The 11205-nt window shown below is 32.2% G+C and overlaps 1 protein-coding gene and 1 long non-coding RNA gene across 6 annotated transcripts; both read right to left on the bottom strand.

The window, feature by feature from the left end:
• Positions 1-465: 465 nt before the first annotated feature.
• Positions 466-3440, bottom strand: LOC145597830 (uncharacterized). The gene is made up of 3 exons (XM_081654076.1): positions 3282-3440; positions 1054-1136; positions 466-963 (listed from the first exon to the last, which is right to left on the bottom strand). The coding sequence occupies exons 1-3, from the start codon at positions 3370-3372 to the stop codon at positions 781-783; spliced, it is 357 nt and encodes a 118-aa protein (XP_081510202.1). The 5' UTR covers positions 3373-3440; the 3' UTR covers positions 466-780.
• Positions 3441-5203: 1763 nt separating this feature from the next.
• Positions 5204-9644, bottom strand: LOC145597926 (uncharacterized). Of its 5 annotated transcripts, XR_014103451.1 has the most exons (8): positions 9367-9644; positions 8826-8942; positions 7624-7953; positions 6906-6928; positions 6600-6735; positions 6188-6250; positions 5636-5696; positions 5206-5488 (listed from the first exon to the last, which is right to left on the bottom strand). It is a non-coding gene; the product is annotated as an uncharacterized LOC145597926 (long non-coding RNA). The 5 variants fall into 5 exon arrangements; XR_014103453.1 differs by having other exon boundaries at positions 5204-5488; positions 6600-6764; positions 8826-9644; XR_014103452.1 differs by having other exon boundaries at positions 5204-5488; positions 5636-5729; positions 8826-9644.
• Between the last annotated feature and the right edge of the window lie 1561 nt (positions 9645-11205).

Genomic DNA, 11205 nt, shown 5'->3' with positions numbered 1-11205 from the left:
ATTTTGTGGGTTAGACAACCTTATTGATTACTTACTCCAATAAATAATTAATTCAAATTGGTTAAACTACTAATGAAATAATTAGTTGTTTGATTAAAAAGAGTCTCTAATGGATTCAAATTACAATTGATGAATCCATATTTTTATTTATCTTGGTAGCTTGTAAGTACTTAACATTCCTAGTGTTCCTGTAATGAATCACCTTTACGGTTTCAAAGTGTTGCATAAGCATTATCATGGTACGATGTGAACGAGTGAAGATCTCAAAAGCTACACCACTTTAAAGGAGTGGGAAGTTTAACTTCCTACACAAACTCAATATGGTTGTGTATTATGTGGTTATTTCCTTATGAGCAATTAGTTTGTAATGAAATTTTAATATTCCCCTCGTGAGGCGAGATTTCTAACACTTTTCCTCTTTTTCTTACCTTAATATAAACGAATAAAAATGTAATGAAATTCCAATGTCGAAGTTTAACAAGCTATAGTGAAGTCTAATAGATAACCTAATAAGAGTCGCCAAAATTTTATACTCTCTAAAAAGGCTCATCCCTATTTTTCTACTAACACATACATGAACTTGAACCTAAGAAGACTGGGAGAGTAGAAACGAAGCTTACAAATGGTAAACACTTACCACATCTGGGGCTCCATCCTACTCCTTGCACACAAACTGGCTGCAATAAAAGTAGGAGTGGGCCCCACGTAATACATGCGAAATAATACACGGCTATATAACTATAGGATATGGTCCATGTCTCATGACTCTTGGCACAATAATCACCTATGGCAAACACATTTGTAACGATATGCACTGTTCAAAGGGTCATTGCCATCAACCGGAATCTGTTCAGCCCGGCACCTGTATTTGCATCCTTTGCACTCATTATAGGTACATGTTGGTGCTGTTGATCCTATTAACATACCCTTTGGCTTTTGGTCTTTGGATTTATCATGAGCTCCCTATTGTCCAAATGCTTATGGATTAATGAAAGAAGCAAAACAAAGAGACAAAATATAACGAATTGAAGAACACAAACTGAGTTTCTTTACCTGAAACTGTAATTTCCTAGCAGATAGATGTATTCTCGATGCTACTATTTGGCTCTCACTTGACGTTGAATGCAAGGCAATTACTGCACAGTTAATTGAGAATTTAGCAATTTGCTCTTATTATGCTAGGCAAGCAAATAGACAAACAACAGAAGTATAACTGACATAGCAAACCTATGCTCTTTACTTCAAAAAATAACAAAGAAACATACAGGAATCTGTATAAGAAAGCCTCACAACAGCAAAATAAGCAATGCTAGAATAAATTCTAGATGGCCACCCTCTAGGAGAGATCCTCCAACAAAGACCAAATATGTACTTCACACTAGATTACAACTGCAGTAAAAAAAAATCTCTTAATTATACAGCGAAAACAAGGACCTGGAATCTTAAATTAATTCAGAAATCCAATAGAAAGGTTTTATCATTTCAAGTTTTAAACCAATGCACTTCATAATAGAATCATCCCTGAACCTGTCCTCCAATATAGGAGAGATGGAGTTTCAAAAACTTTTAAGTTATTACATAGGAGAGTTATATTTATTTACAAGATTCAAGATTTATAGCATATAGATAAGTAACATTTACAATTTAACAATAGAGTTGATAAGTCAGCACTATAAGAAACAATGCTCAGAAATCTAACTGCATTGTATAATACAAAATCGATGCAAGTATAAGAAAAGCTATACAATAGGGACACTAATCCAATAACAGACAACAATAATAAACACTATGTTTGGATAGCAATTATTAAGGGAAAGGAAGGTAGAGAAGTATAAAGAAGGGGGAGGAAAGAAAGGGTAGGGAGAGAGTGAACTTCTGTTTTCTTTCCAAATCTTTCCAATATTGAAGGATTCGGTTTATTAAATGAGAAGGAAAATGTATCATTCCAATTCCCTCCCCTTCCCTCCTTCCATATGCTATCCAAATACGCGATGATAGCAATTAGTAATAATGTTTGCATGATATTATATGGGCTTACAGTGCTCCTAGCTACAATCACCAACAATTTCCTAAACAGTCGCATAACAGAACCATGCTCGATATGATTATAAAGGTAATTAAACCAAAGATTTTTAAATCCTAATGGATGCACACAATTGTTTTATTTGGGAAAAAAGTTATTTTAAATCCTTGATTTTTCATGGACTATCTAGTTGTCTGTATTCTACCATTTGTAAAGAATAAAAAACAATTTATTTTTTAAAATTTCCTTTTATTAGCTCTTCTGATCATCATGCTAAATAAACAGGGTGATGGTTACATACTTTTAATTTTGGGATAACAATGGAATAACTTACTATGGTCTTTAAACTGCCTGCTTTACAACTAAGGGCCAACTGGATCGAACTCTGGGGTATAAAAAGGGTAAGACACGACCTCCTTACCTCGAGGAGGAACTTGGTTTGATGAAGAACAACTCAATAATTTTAGTCATTAAGAAAAATAATATCCAATGTTTTGTTAACTACATACCTTTAGCAATTTGACAAGAAGATGGGTGCATAGAAAATTGAAACTGGGAATTGAAAACTAAATACACTGGTAAAAAGGACAGTGTACTTTATGAAAAGCATATGCATAATTCCGACTAGATGCCAGTAAAACTAACTACAGTATATCCATAATGTATCCATGATATGGGATTAACAGCTAGACTAAGACAGTAATACAGTATTAAATACAATATTACAAAAGATTCTTTAATTATTTCAGCAAGACTATTATTGCTATCTACTCGGCAAACCTTGCTAACAGAAATAACAATAAAGTCTTAACCGTCTAGTTATTTCTTGGTTGAAGCTTGGTTGGAAAATGAGATTTCAAAAAAAAGAGAAAAAGGTATAAGCCCTGAATCCTTGAGGTACATTGTAGTTGAGAGAAAGAGAATGAGGTACAAAGTATACAAGTTGCAACTTCCCTAAAATGACAGCTATTTGCATTATTAAAAACGAGTCAAAAAGTTTGGAAAGAATTAGAAATCACTTTACTGACACCAAAACCAAAGACAGACAATTTCCAGAGTATTATACACCAAATTAGTTTAATAGAGTAAACCATATTATCGAGAAACTCATTGATAAATGAATGAAACAAAGAAGTCATAAAATCAATGATAGCAGAACAAAACTTTTCTGACTTCAATAAACAAAGAAAACAAAAAAATGCAGCAATACACATTGTTAAAACACACTGCATACAGAAACAAAGTAAAAAAATGTGACCTGAATCAAAGAGCAGTGACGCAATCAAAACTGTCATGAAGATTGAAACCACGACGTTAGCTTGTTCACCCCCAAGCACTGTTGCTGCCATATTTCACAGGGTAAAGTAAACTAATCTAATCCTCTAGACAAAGGATGATTATGGCGGAGGATGAGCGAAAGAGGATGAACATATAAAAAGATAACAAACGATAAATCGTGGGTGAATAATGACCATTGATCCCATAGCTATAGCAAATGCTGATAATAATAATAGATGAACAAAACAACGAAACACGAATACATACATACGAGGTCCCCCCGGTCCTCCCCGGAAACTGACAAAGGTGGGGGGACTCTCTCTATATTCATACTACCAACTAGCAAGTGAAACTCATCATCTATGTAACTAAATTTAAGCTCAATGAACACGCGTTATTCTGATTAATGCATAATTACAAAAATTCAGACAGCATCTTCAGTCTTGTTAATTATTTTGGACCCCAGTTTTTCCCTGTCATTCGAATCCAAAATTTTGCAGCAAATTTGGGGCCCATGAATGTGCGATTGATTATTCTGGAAGTTCATTCAAAGTTCAACGGTAATTCATTCATTCATTCTGACACGTTAGTACTGCCGTTTCCTTCATAATTGAGCTGATTAAACTTCAATAATAGGATTTCAAAGCGAAAACCCTAAATTCATAATTAACAATGTTGAGAATGCCTATATTATTAGGATAAAATTCATACAAATTAGGCCTTCGATGATGGGATTTCAAAACTTTAACCCTAAATTAAAAATTACAAATTTGAGAATGCCATCAAAAATGGAAAAATGGGGATGCAATTCTAACAAATTAGGCAGTAGTATTTGAAGATTTGTATTGAAACTATGAAGAATTTAAAAATTTAGAATGTGATTGAATTGGAAGCAAAATTGAAGAAGAAAGACCTAGAAATTTACCTTGGTGTAGTCGAGTTTAGCGGTGAATTTCGAGTTCGATGAGGCCAAAATGATCATGGATTCTGGTAGCAGCATCATCATTCATGAATACAGCAAACGGTAATGGTAGCGGACAAAAGCTAGCGGGCTTAAGCGGGGGAGGCTACATGTTTGAATTTTTCAATCTCAAATTTTCACTCTTTTATTAAAACTAGTGTTGGTGCACGCGCGCAATGCGCGCGCAACGTTTTGTTTATCGAGGTAAATCGGCTACAAATCAGCAAGTTGAATGTTTTGACAATATTATAGAACACTACTTTAAATTGGTCAATGTGTTTAATTTCCTAATGAAAAACATTTGGGATGTAAGTAGGGGCATCAATTTGCTGAGTTGAAGGATATATTTAATTAGGTACAATGTGTTTGTTTAATAGGACTGAGTATGTGAATAGCCCAAATTCTAACCAATGCAAATTGTAGCAGGCCCAAATCCAATACTCTTGGCCAATTAATTCATTGAAGAAACTTTGATTTAGTGCTTTGGTGTTTACAAATCATGTAATATAAGTATGTTGTGTAAAATTGAATCATGCATAGGTTGAAAAGTTTGTCAGCCAAAAGAAAACATTCAAATCAATTTTTTTTTTAAAGCATTTCCTTTTTTTTTGAAGGAATGCATTTTTTTAAAGCATTAATTATGAATATGTACTGTTTTAAAGTAACTTTTCAAGTAAAATAGCCCATTGCAATAATGACGAAAATTAATATATCCCTTTAGTTCCTAAGTAATTTAATTACAAAGTTATTCCATACATGTATCAAAATAGGTGGAACCCCTGTAAAAGTTCTTTTGGCATAATTTTGAGAGCCATCAAAACAAAGGAGAAGTTGTCCAAAAAAAAAAAAAAAGAAGTTGGTATACGTGCTAAAATAATTCTCAAAGTTTAGCAATCCGCACCACTTCTAATGAACAAACTTCAGTTGTACTGCAAGCTACAACAAAGCACAACTCTAATCCAAATAGCTCAATCATAAGAGTTTAAAATTTTAAACCATTAATATTAACCTGCTACATAAGCAATGGATAAGTTGTCGACACTTATTCTCTGAAAACAATTGAAATTTTGCAAAAGATTACAGATTATGATATATAAAATAAAATAAAATACAGTCAGTCCAATCCCTTTAAATGACAGGGTATGTCTTCATAGAATTATTCCTTGGCTTCCACCATGCAGGATCAGATCGACTTCATCCGAGCATCTCTCTTATCTCCTTAAGCGCTAAAAACACAATAAAATATTAGATTGGGAAGCAAGCACATAGATTAAAAGGATAACATTTGGAGTTCACAAAGCCTCTACGAAAAACAATGATAATGATCAGCTCTTGTTTCACACAGCCACAATCATGTATAGAGCAGCTTGTACCTTTGTTTTGGTTTTACATGAACATGCTTCCCTTTGTGTAGCAAGTCCAATCCTAGCATAACTGTACTAAGTTGATGCAATACAAGTATACAACCTATTAGTAAGGATAACAAACTCAGGTAATATGAAAGAGAGAAGACAATTCTCAATGAAAAAAAAAAAAAAGAAAAGAAAAGAAGCCACTTGCTCTATCTCAATGTCAGCATGAATTACATATAAGCAAAAACTAAAACAAAATGAAAACTAAACAAAAAACAGCCTAGGGAAATGAATAATCAGAACATGGAATGGATTATGATAGGATATTAGCGTAGATATAGGATGAGGTATGAACTTGATATTAATGATGAGTGCTCAACACTGCAACACATAGTAAATACATCATTTGACTTTAACCAAAGCAAAAAAACATAATTCGAGAACGGAATTGAACCTAGTCTAAGTTTGATTTTGAGTTCAATATAACAATGACATATACATAGAAATAGCAATATAGGTGGAACCCCTGTAAAAGTTATATACACATACTAAATCTGAAGACATCTTACGTACCTTTCCACCAAATCGACTTCCTTAAACAACTTCTGGAGCCATTCATTGTGGATTATCAATGAACTGAAGAGATTATTTTTTTAAAAAAAAAAAAAAACACACATATCAGTGTATGATGATCCATAAGCAAAGACTTTTAGAATCTAAGGCTAAGTATTCAACATGAGGGCATGATGTTAATCCACACTGATGATAAGTTGTAGAAGGTTTTCAGCAATTCAAACTCCTTCCAAAATCAAAGTTACATGTTTTGCCTCGTTAGGGGGAAAATTAGACTACCAATTACATCCTCCAATCCGTATTATCAGTCCACTTAATTAATCATTGTCATTCCATATTCTATGCTACTCACAATTCCTAAAAATAAGAGCAAATTAGGAAGGTAGGAAAATAGTGAAAATCGATTATAAACCTCACGATGAGATGTTGGGAAACTCTCTCGTACCACTTGCATGTGTTTGGGAAATAATCACCTGACTTCTTCAATAATGCAGAGTATACCTTGATATCATCTTAGGTCAGCTCATCAACAGTTTGAAAGCAATGACCTGGTCATGAATGGGCAATCGTCAAAGATCTGAAAAAGAGTATACCTTGAAAAGTTGAAAGTCTAGGATCACCATTAATTCATCCTAAAGCTTGCGTTGAGTAACTTAAAGATCCAGAATTCAGACCAAAAATTACCAAAATTCCAAAAAAATAAATAAAATCAAAATACCTGAATCTCGCCAATTATGTCAGCTAATTTTCCGTTTAGTTCATGAACAGTTCCAGTATGAAAAAAAAAAGGTGTGATCAGTATTAAAATTAACAGTAAAATTGAAAATGGAGGAAAGAGAAAGAGTACCAAAATCAAGTTAACTCAATCACATTCTACCTACTCTAAACCCCAAAAAAGATAACCATTAAATCAGATTAACTCAATCACTGAATCACCTAATCCTACTGCACATATGGGGCAAAGAGAGCACATCAAGCATGTCAGACACCACAGAATTTATAAGTGTGTGTAAGACTTCCCATCAATTCCAAACGGGTTCATTGTTGACTTTAAACCCAAAACAATACAATTGGAAGACTTGTGGAACTTCCTATATAAACAAGTATGTTTGATACAATGCCACAACCTAAAATAATTAATGAGTTTGTTTGCAGTCTTACATAGAACATCCCGCATATCAACTACCAAGTATTCAATTTTATTAATTAGCATAGTTACCATTTAAACCCACATGTTTAGGTTATAACAACACAATAATGAATATCAACAAAGAACAACCCGTTTTGGAAGTACAAATATATTACTACAGCTTTTCACAAACAAGTTCCATATAATTATATAAACACAAATAAGCTGATCATTATTCCCTCATTATATGACCTGGAACAAAAGAACCAGACAAGCTAAAAGTCTAAAACAAAGGTAAAGAAGTTACCTTCAAACTGCCATTCAAGAGCAAGGGACCTCCAAATTCTTTACACTATCCTCCTCCTGACAAATCCTGCACTCAACTCCCTGAATGAGAATGAGATGCTGTTCTTCATCAGGCACATCATCTCTCACTTCCCCGGGTTCATAAGAAGTAGACAATTCAGCAACATGATTATGATTATCAACAGATGATTCCAAAACCGCAATCCCTTTACCCGGTATGTAGTTGGTATGTATAACAACACTGGATAATAAGATTTTCCAATCTAAAGTGTTTCCTTGGTTTACGTGCATTATATGAAACAATACAACTTCTCCCATTGTAGTGAATCTTCTGAAATACAATACAACACAACACTGGATATGCTCGTATGTATAATAACATGTAGTAGTAGTATAGTAATAGTAGTATAGTAATAGTAGTAGTAGTATAGCAGTAATAGTAGACAAAGCAGATTACAGAAATACAACAAAAACTTTATAGATTATGCTGTTGAAAAGCTTTAAGCTTTTTAAAAATACAAAAGGAAAGCTTTAGGATTTCAGAAAGTTGTGATAAAAAGTTTAAGTTATTCCTAATATATTCTTATAAGTGAGCAAGTCACTCCTTAAAAAGCTTGTACCTAAAAGAATAACATCAGGAGAAGTCCCCTATCAAGTATCAAGCTAAAATTTACAACTCCAAAGAGTGCTTCTTTATTATGCTGGACAGATCTTATCAAATAGGAAATATTCGAGTCAGCTGTATGACATTAATACATCATCTCATATGTGAGCTAATCCATATTGTAAGATGATTAAATGACCAAGGGTCCAAGGCTATACACACTTAGAAACTACAATGCATGGCTTGTTAAACTCAACGCATAAGCATGACAGATAGTTTAAGCAAAGTTTAATAAAAACACAGGGATGAACACTCATTGTACCATCGATCTATTTAAATTGCACGACAGTATCTCATAGTCAAGGTTACATTTTGGGTACCAAAGACAAATTCATCAAACAACATAACAGGATCAAATTAGGTGCGAAGTATAAATTTGAATTTGATGCATTAATTTAGAGAAACTTGATAAAATATCAGCAAAACCCATTATAGTGCATAGTCAACCCCATGATTCACTCTATAAACAAAAAATATCATAAAATCAATGTAAACAAAGAAATCATCGAAAATAAAAATAAAGGTATTAAAAAAGGCACCTTTATAGTCTTATCTATCAAATTCTTCCTTTGTTGAGCATTTGAGACATGACAAGCAATACCGAAAACATCAATCCCTTTACCCTTTAACTTCTCAACTGCTTCATCCACATTTTTCTGCAACAACCCAAATCAAAATTATAAGCAAATGAACCCACTTAACAATTCAAGCTAAAAAATTAAGAACTACAAAAAGTCATCAAAGTTGATCAACACCAGATGTATTTAAGAGACAAATTTAACTATAAACCAATTTTGGAAGCTCAAATCATGCAAAAATATATAAACCCATTTACAAATTCAAGCTAAAATAATCAAGAACAACAAAATTACTTGAAAGTCATCAAATTTAATATACCCAGATGAAATTCAAAGACAAAACTCCACAAAAAAAAAAATTTATCAAAAACAAATCAAAAATCAAACGAACCCACTTTCAATTTCAAGCTAAAAAACCCCAAGAACTACAGAATTTCACATAATGATTAGACCCAGAGGAAATAAGAGACAAATTTCAACAAAAGATATCAAAATATCAAACCCAATCAAAATCAAACGATTCCAATTTCATCTCCAATTCAAATTGTTTACGAGAAGAAATAACAACAGAAGCTCCTTCTAAACCAAGTCGTCCAGCGATGCTAAATCCAATTCCTTGAGTAGAAGCTGTAACAATGGCTACCTTTCCTGTGAATCATTTCGCAAAAATCACCATTGTATTTTTAATGTTTGGTGATCGATTAGAAATTGGGAGGTTTGATCTGTGAATTAAAAGGGGTTTTCCATTTTCTTCAATTATCGATGCGTGCGCTTGGTTTAAAAATCTATGTTTTTGTTAAGAATCGAACTTGAGTTCATTGAAAAACAAATAAGAAGTCATACCAACTTTGCTATCTAATAATATGGTTAACTTATTCTTCTTAAATATATTTAATGTAGACCATGAGAGTGTTTTTATTTGTACTTTTACATGTCAAAATTTTTTTAGACTAAATCTAAAATAAAAATATTTAACACTATTATGTACATACAAAATATTAAAAGTAAAGTTTTATCTACATAAAATATAATATATGAAAACTATAATATATTAATTTTTAACGTTTCGACCCGGGGCATCGCCCGGGCTAAACACTAGTTCCTTAATTATTATTGAGCTAGCCAAAGAGGAGAAGCTTGAGCATGCATGTGGCAGTTCTACAAGGGACACCTACATAAGGAGAAAAGAGTAATTAGACTTTTTTAAGGGATTTTTTAAAGGGTAAAAGGGGAAGAGCACTGTTCATAAGAATAGGAATGAAGAGCCCATTTTTTCACCAATTTGGCTTTTAAGGGTTATAGATACTCCTTTCGTTTTTAAATAATAAACTAGTGTGTGTCCCGGGCGATGCCCCAAATTGCTAATTTGTACATTTTACTTATTAATTTGATAATTGTGTTCAACTATTTGTATAGCTAGTGTTTGATCCGGATGTTGCCTCGGATGTTACGGTTTTTTTTAACATCATATATATTTATTTTTTAATCTTGTGAAGAATAATATATATATATATATATATATATATATAATGTTAATTATGTGAAATTTAAAACACTAATAATAGTGGTTGAGATGGTAAGCGTATAACCTTTGTTTGTAGGAGGTTGTGGGTTCGAATCTAGATCAAATCATAATTTATTTGTCTTTTTGAAACGAAGTTGCAAGCTTACGTGTCGCATGTACTTTGAATAGTGACGTGGTAATGTGACTTGGTGTCGTATACATTGAGTATAGATTGAAGAAATTAATAAAATATGAAGGTAATAGAGTAAATGAAAGAAAAAAAAATTGTAAAAAAGCTTAATTAGTTGAGAGAACTAGGTTATCCCCGTGCGATGCACGATTAGAAATTAATTTTTTTTGTAACTTATGTTCTTTTGCATTACATTGTATACAAAAATTAGAATCATATATGAAAACAATTTAAAATTAAGAATACATATGAACTACATTTTTTTTTTTTGAATAAAATACATATGAACTACATTATTTACATCTAATAATTGAAATAGCTGAAAGAAAGTTATTTAAGGATGCATATTAATGAAATATGAAGAAAAAAATAAACAGTGTACAATTAGAACCAATGTCATCAAAATTATTATTTTAGCTTCCAACAATTAATAGGTTTGTATAGTAGTTAAAAGCATCTATATGATTTTTTTAGTCATAATTCATAAAACAATTTTCAAAGCAATAATAGAATAGTTTTGCTTTAAAAAAAATTAAAATTAAAGATGATGTCATAAAGCATTTAGGCGGGAAATTTTTTTATGAGAAAACGACATGTGTACAATTTTGGAGAAAAATTATGTCAGCATGTTTTGTTTTAGTATTAGT

The sequence above is a fragment of the Chenopodium album genome, chromosome 20 (genome assembly GCF_948465745.1).
Source record: "Chenopodium album chromosome 20, dcCheAlbu1.1, whole genome shotgun sequence".
Lineage (NCBI taxonomy): Eukaryota > Viridiplantae > Streptophyta > Magnoliopsida > Caryophyllales > Amaranthaceae > Chenopodium > Chenopodium album.
Note: the sequence above shows the minus strand (reverse complement) of the source record. Positions and strands in the feature narration are given on the sequence as shown.